The sequence below is a fragment of the Cherax quadricarinatus genome, unplaced genomic scaffold (genome assembly GCF_038502225.1).
Source record: "Cherax quadricarinatus isolate ZL_2023a unplaced genomic scaffold, ASM3850222v1 Contig1820, whole genome shotgun sequence".
NCBI classification, from domain to species: domain Eukaryota; kingdom Metazoa; phylum Arthropoda; class Malacostraca; order Decapoda; family Parastacidae; genus Cherax; species Cherax quadricarinatus.
The window spans coordinates 59,644-76,444 of record NW_027196846.1 but is presented as its reverse complement, the minus strand read 5'-3'; the positions used below and the strand labels follow the sequence as shown (position 1 = coordinate 76,444).

General features: G+C 44.6%; 1 protein-coding gene across 1 annotated transcript in view; it reads left to right on the top strand.

Moving 5' to 3' along the window:
• Positions 1 to 179: 179 nt before the first annotated feature.
• LOC128691764 (sushi, von Willebrand factor type A, EGF and pentraxin domain-containing protein 1) overlaps positions 180 to 16,801 on the top strand; it is a 73,081-nt gene continuing 56,459 nt past the window's right edge. The window contains exons 1-7 of the mRNA XM_070081140.1: positions 180 to 350; positions 996 to 1,169; positions 1,887 to 2,066; positions 4,676 to 4,858; positions 6,403 to 6,576; positions 6,974 to 7,065; positions 8,736 to 8,848. Of these exons, the coding sequence (XP_069937241.1) occupies positions 278 to 350; positions 996 to 1,169; positions 1,887 to 2,066; positions 4,676 to 4,858; positions 6,403 to 6,576; positions 6,974 to 7,065; positions 8,736 to 8,848 (989 nt within the window). The 5' untranslated portion in view covers positions 180 to 277. The remainder of the gene's footprint in view (positions 351 to 995; positions 1,170 to 1,886; positions 2,067 to 4,675; positions 4,859 to 6,402; positions 6,577 to 6,973; positions 7,066 to 8,735; positions 8,849 to 16,801) is intronic.

Here is a 16,801-nt window from a genome sequence, read left to right as displayed (position 1 = left end):
TGTGTGTGTGTGTGTGTGTGTGTGTGTGTGTGTGTGTGTGTGTGTGTGTGTGTGTGTGTGTGTGTGTGTATGTAAATATGTATGTATATTCCAGACATTTTAAGATGTGTAATGTGTTGAGGTAAAGTCAAGATTCACGTACACAGCAACTAACATCAACACTGCACCACCAGCTAAGGAGTGTGGAGATCCTGGAGAAATCCTCAACGGCTTCAAGGAAGGAAACTGTTATTCCTTCTCATGTCGCATCGTCTACCACTGTCGTCCAGGGTTCCAGATGGAGGGTCACAGGAACTACTACTGTCAACATGATGGCTCCTGGAACCCCAGAGATCTTCCCACTTGTAAACGTAAGGCAACTTCAAAGTAGGTTTAACACAGCCTCAAAGTAGGTTTAACACAGCCTCAAAGTAAGTTTAACACAGCCTCAAAGTAGGTTAAACACAGCCTCAAAGTAAGTTTAACACTGCCTCAAAGTAAGTTTAACACAGTCTCAAAGTAGGTTTAACACAGCCTCAAAGTAGGTTTAACACAGCCTCAAAGTAAGTTTAACACAGCCTCAAAGTAGGTTTAACACAGCCTCAAAGTAGGTTTAACACAGCCTCAAAGTAAGTTTAACACAGCCTCAAAGTAGGTTTAACACAGCCTCAAAGTAGGTTTAACACAACCTCAAAGTAGGTTTAACACAGCCTCAAAGTAGTTTAAGACAAGCTCAAAGTAGGTTTAAGACAAATTACGGAACTACGCTAAAGGAACATTTACATATTCATCCACACATTCGTGACCTTTGCACTGTTCCTGAAATTTTTTATGACCTCTCGGGATATGCAAGAACCTTAAATTAATAAAAAATTGCATCAGTAAAAGTTACAACATCGCCATTACGAAGTTTCATGGTATCAGAAAAATTGTGGGGGACTGAAATCACGGCGGACTTGTTTTAAAATAAAGTTTAGCCGAATACATAATTAACATTAAGTGTGTCCGTGTTGCAGCCATCCAGTGCAACATACCTGACAACCCAGACAACGGGAAAGCCACTTTCAACTCAGTCTTCTACAACGCCGTGGTGTCCTACGACTGCAACTACGGCTACATGATCGTAGGTGCCTCCACCCGTCGCTGTGGCCCTGATACTGAGTGGAGTGGAACTGTGCCACACTGTAAAGGTACGTCTTAAACTCTGATTCCTGTCACTTCTGTATACACGAAAAGTAGCAACTTTAGTATACACTCGTGTGGCAGTTTTCTTGTTTATATATTAATGGATGCCCTGAGAAACAACAAATCACAAGCAATAAAGTGTACAAGTGCATTAAAGTACAACATAGAGCATAACATTAAGCACATACATATATAACTACATTTGGACGATTAAAGATTACATTATTCCATTTTAATCTCATATATTCTCCATTTGATAACACTAACATGTCAGCCATTTATTTTTTACTAAGAATATGGAATAAGGGGAAGACTTAAGTATCCATATTGTGTATCCTGATCCTCGGTACAGAGGCTGGAGACTTGAGTAAAGAATACCAAGAGTAACACGCATTTACGAACACCTCTCACATTCCTGAGTGATTCATTATTCTTTCCCTTTATGTAGCTCACGTAAGTCCAAGGATGGTACCCACTATAATGAAAATACTATTTAAAATATATCTCATCCTGACATTGTAATACTGTGTTGTCTTACTGCTCTGTTACCTTGGTTCTTCAAGAATTAGTGGGGGTCCTATAATTGTGTTACTTTTGAAGAATGTGCAGTGTAGGCGGCGTATAACAGAATTACGATGGAATGATGAGAGATGTGATGGAAGTTGTATCTTTGGAAGGATATCTTTGGTAAGCTAGACAGGCTAATAACTCCGCCTCGCCAGAGATTGACTGTGGTTCACCTGGCGACCTCTACAATGGTTGGCTCGAGGGTTCTCGCAGTAACTTCGGTGCGGTTATCAAGTTTCGCTGCAACGACAATATGAAATACGAGGGTTACCATGACCGCCGCACTGAGTGTCAGAAGAACGGCACCTGGTCGCATCCTCTTCCTAAGTGCCTAGGTGCGTAAGTGCTGCATCTTGTCTCTTCAGTAAATGCCTATCAGATCACGGAACGGATGGGGATTGAACCCGTGGCAGGTGTGTCCTAAAACTCACAGGCCAGTGCGCTAACCGCCAGGCCGTGGGTTCGAGTCCTACCCGTTCCGTGAGTGGTTTGTAGTCGTGTTATTACGATTTCGTGAGTCATTAGTCACTACCTTTGTGTTCACAGTTAACCCACAGATTGGAAATGGAATTTTTAGTCGCAGCTCCTGGCCTAGTAACTTGATCATTGGCCAGGATGGGCAGAAACCTCACCCAGTTCCCGTGGCTTAGTTGTGAAGTGTCACAACAACGTTACTGTCCTATAGGAAGTATTTCTTCAGTCACAGAGTTGTCAGGAAGTGGAATAGTGTAGCAAGTGATGTAGTGGAGGTGTGTGTGTGTACTCACCTAATTGTGGTTGCAGGGGTCGATACTCAGCTCCTGGCCCCGCCTCTTCACTGAGTGCTACTAGGTCCTATCTCTTCCTGCTCCATGAGCTTTATCATACCTCATCTTAAAGCTATGTATGGTTCCTGCCTCCACTACCTCACTTGCTAGGCTATTCTACTTCCTGATGACTCTATGACTGAAGAAATACTTCCTAACATCCCTTTGACTCATCTGAGTCTTCAACTTCCTAATGTGACCCCTTGTTTCTGTGTCACATCTCTGGAACATCCTGTCTCTGTCCACCTTATCTATTCCACGCAGTATTTTGTATGTCGTTATCATGTCTCCCCTAACCTTCCTGTCCTCCAGTGTCGTCAGGCCGATTTCCCTTAATCTTTCTTCGTAGGACATTCCCCTGAGCTCCGGAACTAGCCTTGTGTGTGTGTGTGTGTGTGTGTGTGTGTGTGTGTGTGTGTGTGTGTGTGTGTGTGTGTGTGTGTGTGTGTGTGTGTGTGTGACGTAAATATAATTCTCTTTATATTTTTTTTATTTACTAGGTTAGTGAAGGCATCAACCAGTGCGCCAAGTGGAGCCTCTGAAGCAGTAATTTAAAAATACGATAAAAACATGGTCAGAATTAATTCATACGTAAGTTGAAGGTTTAGTAAGTAAGTACGTATATTCAGGTATACACAAATAATTTTACACAGATAATCATACATAGCAGCATATGTGTAGAGAATCTTGGGTTATCCCAGGTTCTCTACACATATGCTGCTATGTATGATAATCTATGTAACTGTATTTCTGTATACCTGAATAAACTTAATTACTTATTAAGCCTTCAGCTTCCGTATGACTGAATTCTGACCATGTTTTTTATCGTATTTTTAAATTACTGCTTCAGAGGCTCCACTTGGCACACTGGTTGATGCCTTCACTAACCTAGTAAATAAAAATAAATTCCTGTTATTACTTCTGCATGATAACCTTAGTAAGTTAAAATTGCATTTCGTTCTGTGTAACTTTCTAGCAGACATTTTAAACAAAGTTATTTGGCTTATTATGATGTAACTTAATCCTCAAGTTGTTCCTGGTTAGGAGAGATATTCATCTGAAGACAAAAATTGCAGTTTTGATCAATATTTGGGTAGGATTTTGCTTTCTGTGAGAAAATTGACATATCCGGTTTAATTATATTTCGAAACATGTGGAATCAGACTGGCTGGATACTCATCATGACACTAAAACAATGTTAAATTTCAACTTTTTTTACCTACACAACGTACATGTCACCTTATCCACTCAGCCATCGATCCTACAAAGATCACGCACCCAGCAGAGCTAGGTACCACGAGTGTTCTCGGATCACGAAAAAAACACCTAGCTCTGCTGGGTGCGTGATCTTTGTAGGATCAGTGGCTGAGTAGATAAGGTGACATGCATGTTGTGTCATTTCTTGAGGCGGGACAATGTGCCGTGGGATCGAACCCCGGCGTGCCGCAGTTTAGTAAGCTGGCTGGTGGTCAGGATGGTGGAGGGAGGTCATTAGTACTTAGAAACGTCTTGATGTTTCGAGGTTCGTTTTATCTATATAACTTTAACAGCAGCAGAATATTATACTAAGTTTGAAGATCAGAGAAATTCTTAAAACAGATTTACTGTTTATAACTTAACACAGTTATGGTCAAGGCTAGAGCTGGGAGAGACTTACATATGACATAATGCCATCCTTTATTGACAACGTTTCGCCCGTTGTCATTTGTGTGAACGAAATTTTGCATTTACGTTTTTTTTCTCCTTTCCCATCATGTTATTCTATACCATTTCTTTCCAGTATGATAAATCACGAAGAGGCATGATGACTTGACTGTCAGTTTACCCAGAAGTCAGTTAGTGACTGTCTGATCTCTGGTTATAACACTGCTGTCAGCAAACCCTGGAATGTCAGTTTACCCAGAAGTCAGTTAGTGACTGTCTGATCTCTGGTTATAACACTGCTGTCAGCAAACCCTGGAATGTCAGTAACGATCCTCCGTTAAACTAAATTTAAATAGGTAAAATCGGCTTACAATTGAGTATATACCTAAAGACGACAGCACTGTGTGTGATAGGTAATTAAAATTTCTCTCTGATTGTATTTGTTTCCTTGCGAGGGAGTCGCAACACGTTCGTAACAAGTAGCTTTCGTGCAGCGCCATGTATCGTGCCGACGATTGACAACGGGCGCCTCAGCAACGAGACTCGTGCCGGGTTGCAAGTACCGCACGGCAGCGTTATCAGGGTGGTATGCAACGATTTCTACGAACCTACCTTCAAGTCCGTGCCTTCAACCTGCTACAACGGCACCTGGACCCACTACCCGCACTGCCAGCCAGGTAAGCTGAGGTGTTGATTACCAGGTAAGTTGAGGTGCTCCTTACCATCTAAATAGGTAAGCTTAGGTGCTCTTTACTATCATAACGAGGTTAGCAGAGTGTTCCCAACCATACAATCACTTTAGCAGAGTGTTCCCAACCATACAACCATGTTAGCAGAGTGTTCCCAACCATACAACCATGTTAGCAGAGTGTTCCCAACCATACAACCATGTTAGCAGAGTGTTCCCAACCATACAACCATGTTAGCAGAGTGTTCCCAACCATACAACCATGTTAGCAGAGTGTTCCCAACCATACAACCATGTTAGCAGAGTGTTCCCAACCATACAACCATGTTAGCAGAGTGTTCCCAACCATACAACCATGTTAGCAGAGTGTTCCCAACCATACAACCATGTTAGCAGAGTGTTCCCAACCTTACAACCATGTTAGCAGAGTGTTCCCAACCATACAACCATGTTAGCAGAGTGTTCCCAACCATACAACCATGTTAGCAGTGTTCCCAACCTTATAACCATGTTAGGAGAGTGTTCCCAACCATACAACCATGTTAGCAGAGTGTTCCCAACCATACAACCATGTTAGCAGAGTGTTCCCAACCATACAACCATGTTAGCAGAGTGTTCCCAACCATACAACCATGTTAGCAGAGTGTTCCCAACCTTACAACCATGTTAGCAGAGTGTTCCCAACCATACAACCATGTTAGCAGAGTGTTCCCAACCATACAACCATGTTAGCAGTGTTCCCAACCTTATAACCATGTTAGCAGAGTGTTCCCAACCATACAACCATGTTAGCAGAGTGTTCCCAACCATACAACCATGTTAGCAGAGTGTTCCCAACCTTACAACCATGTTAGCAGAGTGTTCCCAACCATACAACCATGTTAGCAGAGTGTTCCCAACCATACAACCATGTTAGCAGTGTTCCCAACCTTATAACCATGTTAGGAGAGTGTTCCCAACCATACAACCATGTTAGCAGAGTGTTCCCAACCATACAACCATGTTAGCAGAGTGTTCCCAACCATACAACCATGTTAGCAGAGTGTTCCCAACCATACAACCATGTTAGCAGAGTGTTCCCAACCTTACAACCATGTTAGCAGAGTGTTCCCAACCATACAACCATGTTAGCAGAGTGTTCCCAACCTTATAACCATGTTAGGAGAGTGTTCCCAACCATACAACCATGTTAGCAGAGTGTTCCCAACCATACAACCATGTTAGCAGAGTGTTCCCAACCTTACAACCATGTTAGCAGAGTGTTCCCAACCTTACAACCATGTTAGCAAAGTGTTCCCAACCTTACAACCATGTTAGCAGAGTGTTCCCAACCTTACAACCATGTTAGCAGAGTGTTCCCAACCATACAACCATGTTTCTTATGATATATCCTGGTGTTTATACACATATCTTTAAAAAAAACATATAATACGTTCCTGTATTTACTTACCAGCTCTGAATGAGGATCTGTGTAAGTTCCCCATCACTTTATTACTGAAGAGTGTTACTGTACCTCACTTGTACCTGCTGCAGCACGGTGCAAGAAGCTGCCAGATCGGCCGCGTCACGGGATGGTAATAGCACCTCGTACTGGTCATGGGATGAGGGCCAGGTACCGCTGTAAGGACGGGTACCGGCTCGTGGGCTCGCCCACTACTAAATGCCACTTCGGTAACTGGACAGGGAGGATGCCGTGGTGTAGGGTAGGTGAGTACCCCTCGGTTCCTGTGCTCACGAACATTTTTTGGTTCTGGGATTACAAGAGTCCATCTCGGCGTGCGTCGTTAAAGACGCAACCAACGTATATACATCCCTCGATGTGTATACTCTGTTCCGAGGCACATAGCATTTAACATATTAGGATATAAAAAATTCAAAACTTCAGTATGTATATACGATAGATAAGCATGAAAAAATATAATTACAAAATAAACTACATTATCCAAATTACGGTTAATGCATTCCTACATATGTTTTTCTGATTATTAATAAACTGAGCCCAGTGTTACTTTGAAGGCAAATTACCTTTCATTTACATAAAGACCGATTTATATAAGAATTTCTACAAGGAACAAGATGAGTGATGTTAAGATCCTGTCCACAGTGTACTGTCCGTTCCCCGGGTACCTGGAGGATGGCAGAGTCTTGCTGGTGGGCAACATGGGCATGTATATCTACCGTCCGTATGTCAAGAAGGTGAGTCCACCACTTATGTAAGTGGTAGGCTGAGTGGAATACTGTTACATTCCAGTGGTAGGCTGAGTGGAATACTGTTACATTCCAGTGGTAGGCTGAGTGGAATACTGTTACATTCCAGTGGTAGGCTGAGTGGAATACTGTTACATTCCAGTGGTAGGCTGAGTGGAATACTGTTACATTCCAGTGGTAGGCTGAGTGGAATACTGTTACATTCCAGTGGTAGGCTGAGTGGAATATTGTTACACTCCAGTGGTAGGCTGAGTGGAATACTGTTACATTCCAGTGGTAGGCTGAGTGGAATACTGTTACATTCCAGTGGTAGGCTGAGTGGAATATTGTTACACTCCAGTGGTAGGCTGAGTGGAATACTGTTACATTCCAGTGGTAGGCTGAGTGGAATACTGTTACATTCCAGTGGTAGGCTGAGTGGAATACTGTTACATTCCAGTGGTAGGCTGAGTGGAATATTGTTACACTCCAGTGGTAGGCTGAGTGGAATACTGTTACATTCCAGTGGTAGGCTGAGTGGAATACTGTTACATTCCAGTGGTAGACTGAGTGAAACACAGTTACTCTGCCTAGTTAGAAATATAAAATCACAATTATTCTGTGTAAATTTAACTCTTCAGAAACTAAGGTCAAGTCACAAAATTACTTTAAGTCCACTCTAAAATATATTAATTTTAGCTCTGTTATTTCAATCACCTGTCACTTGTACTTAAAAACCACATTACTTATATTTTGAGATTACTGCCTAAGTAGTTAGTCCTCCATCCACATCTGACTCTCTGCCAGCCCTTTACTCCTCCTTATTTAGCCTTTATGCTAAAGATAGAACTTGATACTCTCTTGAGTCTTCGATGCTAAACTATTGCACACACACTGGTGCAATGATGTCCTCGTCAGGAGGACTAACACCCTCCTCCCCCACCTTCACTAAACGTGGAGTTGACCAGCCTCTACCATGAATACACAAGCTACACTTGCTATCAAGGACATGTGTTTCTCAGTAATGTTAGTGTCTTGATGTACAGTGTGTGTGTGTGTGTGTGTGTGTGTGTGTGTGTGTGTGTATTATTTATAAGAGATATTGACTTCTTGTGTATGTTAGCGCATATGTGTTTGATTCAGCAACTGATAGAAGAGGTTAATCTATGTCAGTGAGATGTAGTGAAAAGTAGTGACTGCTGGTGATATTCTTTTCCATTTGAGTCCCTCAGGGAAGTTCCTAGATGCTGGGGAGGGGAGTTCTCCTCCCCTATCGTAGACCGAACCTCACCCCTGCGAGTGTACTGCTTCCCCTTGAATATAATAATTTCATTTGAAAGTCCTGTAGCGACATATTTTTTGTAACAAATGTAACGGAGTTTTAGCTCATCTCAGTGACTACTAACACTAGTGTAGGATACTAAGCGTCACTATTCCGTATTAAATCTTCATGACTTAATCTGTAGTGACTGCTTGTAGGCAGGTGAGTTTCTGCGCATTCTAGTGAGTGTTTTTTTATCGAGTGTTAACCCAAGCTTGTTGGCTCCAGCTGTTGTAAGGTCAGTGATGTAACTACCACCGTGACAGCTGGCAAATGCTAGGTGGTATTTGTTACCGTGGCAGGAGGAGGAGGAGGAGGACTGATCTCTGCTCACCTCGTATCTTTCCTGCCATCATAGGTACGAAACGACCGGCGCATACGCTACGAGTGCAGCCGCGGGTTCTTCCTCTCAGAGGGACCACCTGGAGCCACCTGTGTGGGTGGCAGGTGGAGCCCGAGCAACCTGCCCAAGTAAGTATGTTATATACGCCACCTGGTGAACACTTGTGACCGCTGAAGACCGGGACTAGTGACGCACACCTCACAAGTACTGAAAAAGATACAGTTGAAGAGAGGAAGTTTATCACAACGTTTCGCCCATAGACAGACTGAGTTTATCTCAGTCTGTCTATGTAGGTAAATGTACTCAGATGCAACTAATGTGACATTTTATTGTGGCAATGGTAACGGCTTGACAAAACTCTTGGAAAGCGAAACGTTGCCACAGTAAAATGTTACATTAGTTGCCTCCGTCCATTTACGTAACATTTTGTCGGTAGTTCCATTACCAGAATAAGCCTATCCACGGGCGGAACGTCTGGCTAAACTTCCTCTCTCCAACTGTCATTTTCCACTAATACCGAAGAATGTCCCACCTGAACATCAAAATGGTACACAATACCGACAGGTTGGTAGGTAAGACACATGGGCAACAGTTAGGCATCTTTATTCCGAAACGTTTCGCCTACACAGTAGGCTTCTTCAGTCGAGTACAGAAAGTAGACAGGAGCAGTAGAGATGTGAAGACGATGTAAACAGTCTATTACCCCTGATTTGAGGTTGGCAGTCCCTCGCCCTTATATACTGTCAACTTCCGACGATCGACACCATGCCTAACCCTTCTAGGGTAGGGTAGGTGCCTGAGCCCGAGCCTTTAGCTCATAAGACTGTCATTCCCACTTGCCCGGTTGGGGAGGGGATGGCAGACCAGAGAGGCCTAGCTTGTGGCTAGGCCTGGGGACAGTTGGTCCCAAAGATGAGGAGGTACTTGTGCCTCCTCCCATGGGAGACTTAGGTCTCAGACACTCCCTAAAGAGGGAGCCAAGGCCGGGCCACCACTTGGAAAAGGCCCGGGCCGGGAGAATACCGGCTAATCTTTAATAATAATAATAACCTTCCGACAGTATATAAGTCTCCACACTGTCACTTGATCTTCACAGTGTTTCAGACTATGGAACAGAACTCTTCTCCAGGCTGAGGGACTGACAACCTCAAATCAAGGGTGATGGATTGATTACATCGTCTTCACATCTCTACTGTTCCTGCCTACTTTCTGTACTCGACTGAAGAGGCCTACTGTGTAGGCGAAACATTTCGGAAAAAAGATACCTAACTGTTGCCTATGTAATGAAATTGTGACCTACAACATATTCTGGAAATCTTGTGACTTGCCTGAAACTGTATAGGGCTAGGTACAGCTTGTATAGGGCTAGGTACAGCTTGTATAGGGCTAGGTACAGCTTGTATAGGGCTAGGTACAGCTTGTATAGGGCTAGGTACAGCTTGTATAGGGCTAGGTACAGCTTGTATAGGGCTAGGTACAGCTTGTATAGGGCTAGGTACAGCTTGTATAGGGCTAGGTACAGCTTGTATAGGGCTAGGTACAGCTTGTATAGGGCTAGGTACAGCTTGTATAGGGCTAGGTACAGCTTGTATAGGGCTAGGTACAGCTTGTATAGGGCTAGGTACAGCTTGTATAGGGCTAGGTACAGCTTGTATAGGGCTAGGTACAGCTTGTATAGGGCTAGGTACAGCTTGTATAGGGCTAGGTACAGCTTGTATAGGGCTAGGTACAGCTTGTATAGGGCTAGGTACAGTTTGTATAGGGCTAGGTACAGCTTGTATAGGGCTAGGTACAGCTTGTATAGGGCTAGGTACAGCTTGTATAGGGCTAGGTACAGCTTGTATAGGGCTAGGTACAGTTTGTATAGGGCTAGGTACAGCTTGTATAGGGCTAGGTACAGCTTGTATAGGGCTAGGTACAGCTTGTATAGGGCTAGGTACAGCTTGTATAGGGCTAGGTACAGCTTGTATAGGGCTAGGTACAGCTTGTATAGGGCTAGGTACAGCTTGTATAGGGCTAGGTACAGCTTGTATAGGGCTAGGTACAGCTTGTATAGGGCTAGGTACAGCTTGTATAGGGCTAGGTACAGCTTGTATAGGGCTAGGTACAGCTTGTATAGGGCTAGGTACAGCTTGTATAGGGCTAGGTACAGTTTGTATAGGGCTAGGTACAGCTTGTATAGGGCTAGGTACAGCTTGTATAGGGCTAGGTACAGCTTGTATAGGGCTAGGTACAGCTTGTATAGGGCTAGGTACAGTTTGTATAGGGCTAGGTACAGCTTGTATAGGGCTAGGTACAGCTTGTATAGGGCTAGGTACAGCTTGTATAGGGCTAGGTACAGCTTGTATAGGGCTAGGTACAGCTTGTATAGGGCTAGGTACAGCTTGTATAGGGCTAGGTACAGCTTGTATAGGGCTAGGTACAGCTTGTATAGGGCTAGGAACAGCTTGTATAGGGCTAGGTACAGCTTGTATAGGGCTAGGTACAGCTTGTATAGGGCTAGGTACAGCTTGTATAGGGCTAGGTACAGCTTGTATAGGGCTAGGTACAGCTTGTATAGGGCTAGGTACAGCTTGTATAGGGCTAGGTACAGCTTGTATAGGGCGAGGTACAGCTTGTATAGGGCTAGGTACAGCTTGTATAGGGCTAGGTACAGTTTGTATAGGGCTAGGTACAGTTTGTATAGGGCTAGGTACAGCTTGTATAGGGCTAGGTACAGCTTGTATAGGGCTAGGTACAGCTTGTATAGGGCTAGGTACAGCTTGTATAGGGCTAGGTACAGCTTGTATAGGGCTAGGTACAGCTTGTATAGGGCTAGGTACAGCTTGTATAGGGCTAGGTACAGCTTGTATAGGGCTAGGTACAGCTTGTATAGGGCTAGGTACAGCTTGTATAGGGCTAGGTACAGCTTGTATAGGGCTAGGTACAGTTTGTATAGGGCTAGGTACAGCTTGTATAGGGCTAGGTACAGCTTGTATAGGGCTAGGTACAGCTTGTATAGGGCTAGGTACAGTTTGTATAGGGCTAGGTACAGCTTGTATAGGGCTAGGTACAGCTTGTATAGGGCTAGGTACAGCTTGTATAGGGCTAGGTACAGTTTGTATAGGGCTAGGTACAGCTTGTATAGGGCTAGGTACAGCTTGTATAGGGCTAGGTACAGTTTGTATAGGGCTAGGTACAGCTTGTATAGGGCTAGGTACAGCTTGTATAGGGCTAGGTACAGCTTGTATAGGGCTAGGTACAGTTTGTATAGGGCTAGGTACAGCTTGTATAGGGCTAGGTACAGCTTGTATAGGGCTAGGTACAGTTTGTATAGGGCTAGGTACAGCTTGTATAGGGCTAGGTACAGCTTGTATAGGGCTAGGTACAGCTTGTATAGGGCTAGGTACAGCTTGTATAGGGCTAGGTACAGTTTGTATAGAGCTAGGTACAGCTTGTATAGGGCTAGGTACAGCTTGTATAGGGCTAGGTACAGTTTGTATAGGGCTAGGTACAGCTTGTATAGGGCTAGGTACAGCTTGTATAGGGCTAGGTACAGCTTGTATAGGGCTAGGTACAGCTTGTATAGGGCTAGGTACAGCTTGTATAGGGCTAGGTACAGCTTGTATAGGGCTAGGTACAGCTTGTATAGGGCTAGGTACAGCTTGTATAGGGCTAGGTACAGCTTGTATAGGGCTAGGTACAGCTTGTATAGGGCTAGGTACAGCTTGTATAGGGCTAGGTACAGCTTGTATAGGGCTAGGTACAGCTTGTATAGGGCTAGGCACAGTTTGTATAGGGCTAGGTACAGTTTGTATAGGGCTAGGTACAGCGTGTATAGGGCTAGGTACAGCTTGTACAGGGGTAGGTACAGCTTGTATAGGGCTAGGTACAGCTTGTATAGGGCTAGGTACAGCTTGTATAGGGCTAGGTACAGCTTGTATAGGGCTAGGTACAGCTTGTATAGGGCTAGGTACAGCTTGTATAGGGCTAGGTACAGCTTGTATAGGGCTAGGTACAGCTTGTATAGGGCTAGGTACAGCTTGTATAGGGCTAGGTACAGCTTGTATAGGGCTAGGTACAGCTTGTATAGGGCTAGGTACAGCTTGTATAGGGCTAGGTACAGCTTGTATAGGGCTAGGCACAGTTTGTATAGGGCTAGGTACAGTTTGTATAGGGCTAGGTACAGCGTGTATAGGGCTAGGTACAGCTTGTACAGGGGTAGGTACAGCTTGTATAGGGCTAGGTACAGCTTGTATAGGGCTAGGTACAGCTTGTATAGGGCTAGGTACAGCTTGTATAGGGCTAGGTACAGCTTGTATAGGGCTAGGTACAGCTTGTATAGGGCTAGGCACAGTTTGTATAGGGCTAGGTACAGTTTGTATAGGGCTAGGTACAGCGTGTATAGGGCTAGGTACAGCTTGTACAGGGGTAGGTACAGCTTGTATAGGGCTAGGTACAGCTTGTATAGGGCTAGGTACAGTTTGTATAGGGCTAGGTACAGCTTGTATAGGGCTAGGTACAGCTTGTATAGGGCTAGGTACAGCTTGTATAGGGCTAGGTACAGCTTGTATAGGGCTAGGTACAGCTTGTATAGGGCTAGGTACAGCTTGTATAGGGCTAGGTACAGCTTGTATAGGGCTAGGTACAGCTTGTATAGGGCTAGGTACAGCTTGTATAGGGCTAGGTACAGCTTGTATAGGGCTAGGTACAGCTTGTATAGGGCTAGGTACAGCTTGTATAGGGCTAGGTACAGCTTGTATAGGGCTAGGTACAGCTTGTATAGGGCTAGGTACAGCTTGTATAGGGCTAGGTACAGCTTGTATAGGGCTAGGTACAGTTTGTATAGGGCTAGGTACAGTTTGTATAGGGCTAGGTACAGCTTGTATAGGGCTAGGTACAGCTTGTATAGGGCTAGGTACAGTTTGTATAGGGCTAGGTACAGCTTGTATAGGGCTAGGTACAGCTTGTATAGGGCTAGGTACAGCTTCTATAGGGCTAGGTACAGCTTGTATAGGGCTAGGTACAGTTTGTATAGAGCTAGGTACAGCTTGTATAGGGCTAGGTACAGCTTGTATAGGGCTAGGTACAGTTTGTATAGGGCTAGGTACAGCTTGTATAGGGCTAGGTACAGCTTGTATAGGGCTAGGTACAGCTTGTATAGGGCTAGGTACAGCTTGTATAGGGCTAGGTACAGCTTGTATAGGGCTAGGTACAGCTTGTATAGGGCTAGGTACAGCTTGTATAGGGCTAGGTACAGCTTGTATAGGGCTAGGTACAGCTTGTATAGGGCTAGGTACAGCTTGTATAGGGCTAGGCACAGTTTGTATAGGGCTAGGTACAGTTTGTATAGGGCTAGGTACAGCGTGTATAGGGCTAGGTACAGCTTGTACAGGGGTAGGTACAGCTTGTATAGGGCTAGGTACAGCTTGTATAGGGCTAGGTACAGCTTGTATAGGGCTAGGTACAGCTTGTATAGGGCTAGGTACAGCTTGTATAGGGCTAGGTACAGCTTGTATAGGGCTAGGCACAGTTTGTATAGGGCTAGGTACAGTTTGTATAGGGCTAGGTACAGCGTGCATAGGGCTAGGTACAGCTTGTACAGGGGTAGGTACAGCTTGTATAGGGCTAGGTACAGCTTGTATAGGGCTAGGTACAGCTTGTATAGGGCTAGGTACAGCTTGTATAGGGCTAGGTACAGCTTGTATAGGGCTAGGTACAGCTTGTATAGGGCTAGGCACAGTTTGTATAGGGCTAGGTACAGTTTGTATAGGGCTAGGTACAGCGTGTATAGGGCTAGGTACAGCTTGTACAGGGGTAGGTACAGCTTGTGTAGGGCTAGGTACAGCTTGTATAGGGCTAGGTACAGTTTGTATAGGGCTAGGTACAGCGTGTATAGGGCTAGGTACAGCTTGTATAGGGCTAGGTACAGCTTGTATAGGGCTAGGTACAGCTTGTATAGGGCTAGGTACAGCTTGTATAGGGCTAGGTACAGCTTGTATAGGGCTAGGTACAGCTTGTATAGGGCTAGGCACAGTTTGTATAGAGCTAGGTACAGCTTGTATAGGGCTAGGTACAGCGTGTATAGGGCTAGGTACAGCTTGTATAGGGCTAGGTACAGCTTGTATAGGGCTAGGTACAGCTTGTATAGGGCTAGGTACAGCTTGTATAGGGCTAGGCACAGTTTGTATAGGGCTAGGTACAGTTTGTATAGGGCTAGGTACAGCGTGTATAGGGCTAGGTACAGCTTGTACAGGGGTAGGTACAGTGCGTATAGGGCTAGATACAGTTTGTATAGGGCTAGGTACAGTGTGTATAGGGTTAGGTACAGCTTGTGTAGGGCTAGGTACAGCTTGTATAGGGCTAGGTACAGTTTGTATAGGGCTAGGTACAGCTTGTATAGGGCTAGGTACAGCTTGTAGAGGGGTAGGTACAGTTTGTATAGGGCTAGGTACAGCGTGTATAAGGCTAGGTACAGCTTGTATAAGGTTAGGTATAGCCTGTATAAGGCTAGATATAGCCTGTATAAGGCTGGATATAGCCTGTATAAGGCTAGATATAGCCTGTATAAGGCTAGATATAGCCTGTATAAGGCTAGTTATAGCCTGTGTAAGGCTAGGTGTAGCCTGTATAAGGCTAGGTGTAGCCTGTATAAGGCTAGGTGCAGCCTGTATAAGGCTAGGTGTAGCCTGTATAAGGCTAGGTATATCCTGTATAAGGCTAGGTGTAGCCTGTATAAGGCTAGGTGTAGCCTGTATAAGGCTAGGTATAGCCTGTATAAGGCTAGGTGTAGCCTGTATAAGGCTAGGTATAGCCTGCATAAGGCTAGGTGTAGCCTGTATAAGGCTAGGTATAGCCTGTATAAGGCTAGGTGTAGCCTGTATAAGGCTAGGTGTAGCCTGTATAAGGCTAGGTATAGCCTGTATAAGGCTAGGTATAGCCTGTATAAGGCTAGGTGTAGCCTGTATAAGGCTAGGTGTAGCCTGTATAAGGCTAGGTATAGCCTGTATAAGGCTAGGTATAGCCTGTATAAGGCTAGGTGTAGCCTGTATAAAGCTAGGTATAGCCTGTATAAGGCTAGGTGTAGCCTGTATAAGGCTAGGTGTAGCCTGTATAAGGCTAGGTATAGCCTGTATAAGGCTAGGTATAGCCTGTATAAGGCTAGGTATAGCCTGTATAAGGCTAGGTGTAGCCTGTATAAGGCTAGGTGCAGCGTGTATAAGGCTAGGTGTAGCCTGTATAAGGCTAGGTATATCCTGTATAAGGCTAGGTGTAGCCTGTATAAGGCTAGGTGTAGCCTGTATAAGGCTAGGTGTAGCCTGTATAAGGCAAGGTGTAGCCTGTATAAGGCTAGGTATAGCCTGTATAAGGCTAGGTATAACCTGTATAAGGCTAGGTGTAGCCTGTATAAGGCTAGGTGTAGCCTGTATAAGGCTAGGTGTAGCCTGTATAAGGCTAGGTGTAGCCTGTATAAGGCTAGGTATAGCCTGTATAAGGGTTGGTGTAGCCTGTATAAGGCTAGGTATAGCCTGTATAAGGCTAGGTGTAGCTTGTATAAGGCTAGGTGTAGCCTGTATAAGGCTAATTGTAGCCTGTATAAGGCTAGGTGTAGCCTGTATAAGGCTAGCTATAGCCTGTATAAGGCTAGGTGTAGCCTGTATAAGGCTAGGTGTAACCTGTATAAGGCTAGGTGTAGCCTGTATAAGGCTAGGTGTAGCCTGTATAAGGCTAGGTGTAGCCTATATAAGGCTAGGTATAGCCTGTATAAGGCTAGGTGTAGCCTGTATGAGGCTAGGTATAGCCTGTATAAGGCTAGGTGTAGCCTGTATAAGGCTAGGTATAGCCTGTATAAGGCTAGGTGTAGCCTGTATAAGGCTAGGTATAGCCTGTATAAGGCTAGGTGTAGCCTGTATAAGGCTAGGTATAGCCTGTATAAGGCTAGGTGTAGCCTGTATAAGGCTAGGTGTAGCCTGTATAAGGCTAGGTGTAGCCTGTATAAGGCTAGGTATAGCCTGTATCAGGCTAAGTGTAGCCTGTATAAGGCTAGGTGTAGCCTGTATAAGGCTAGGTGTAGCCTGTATAAGGCTAGGTGTAGCCTGTAT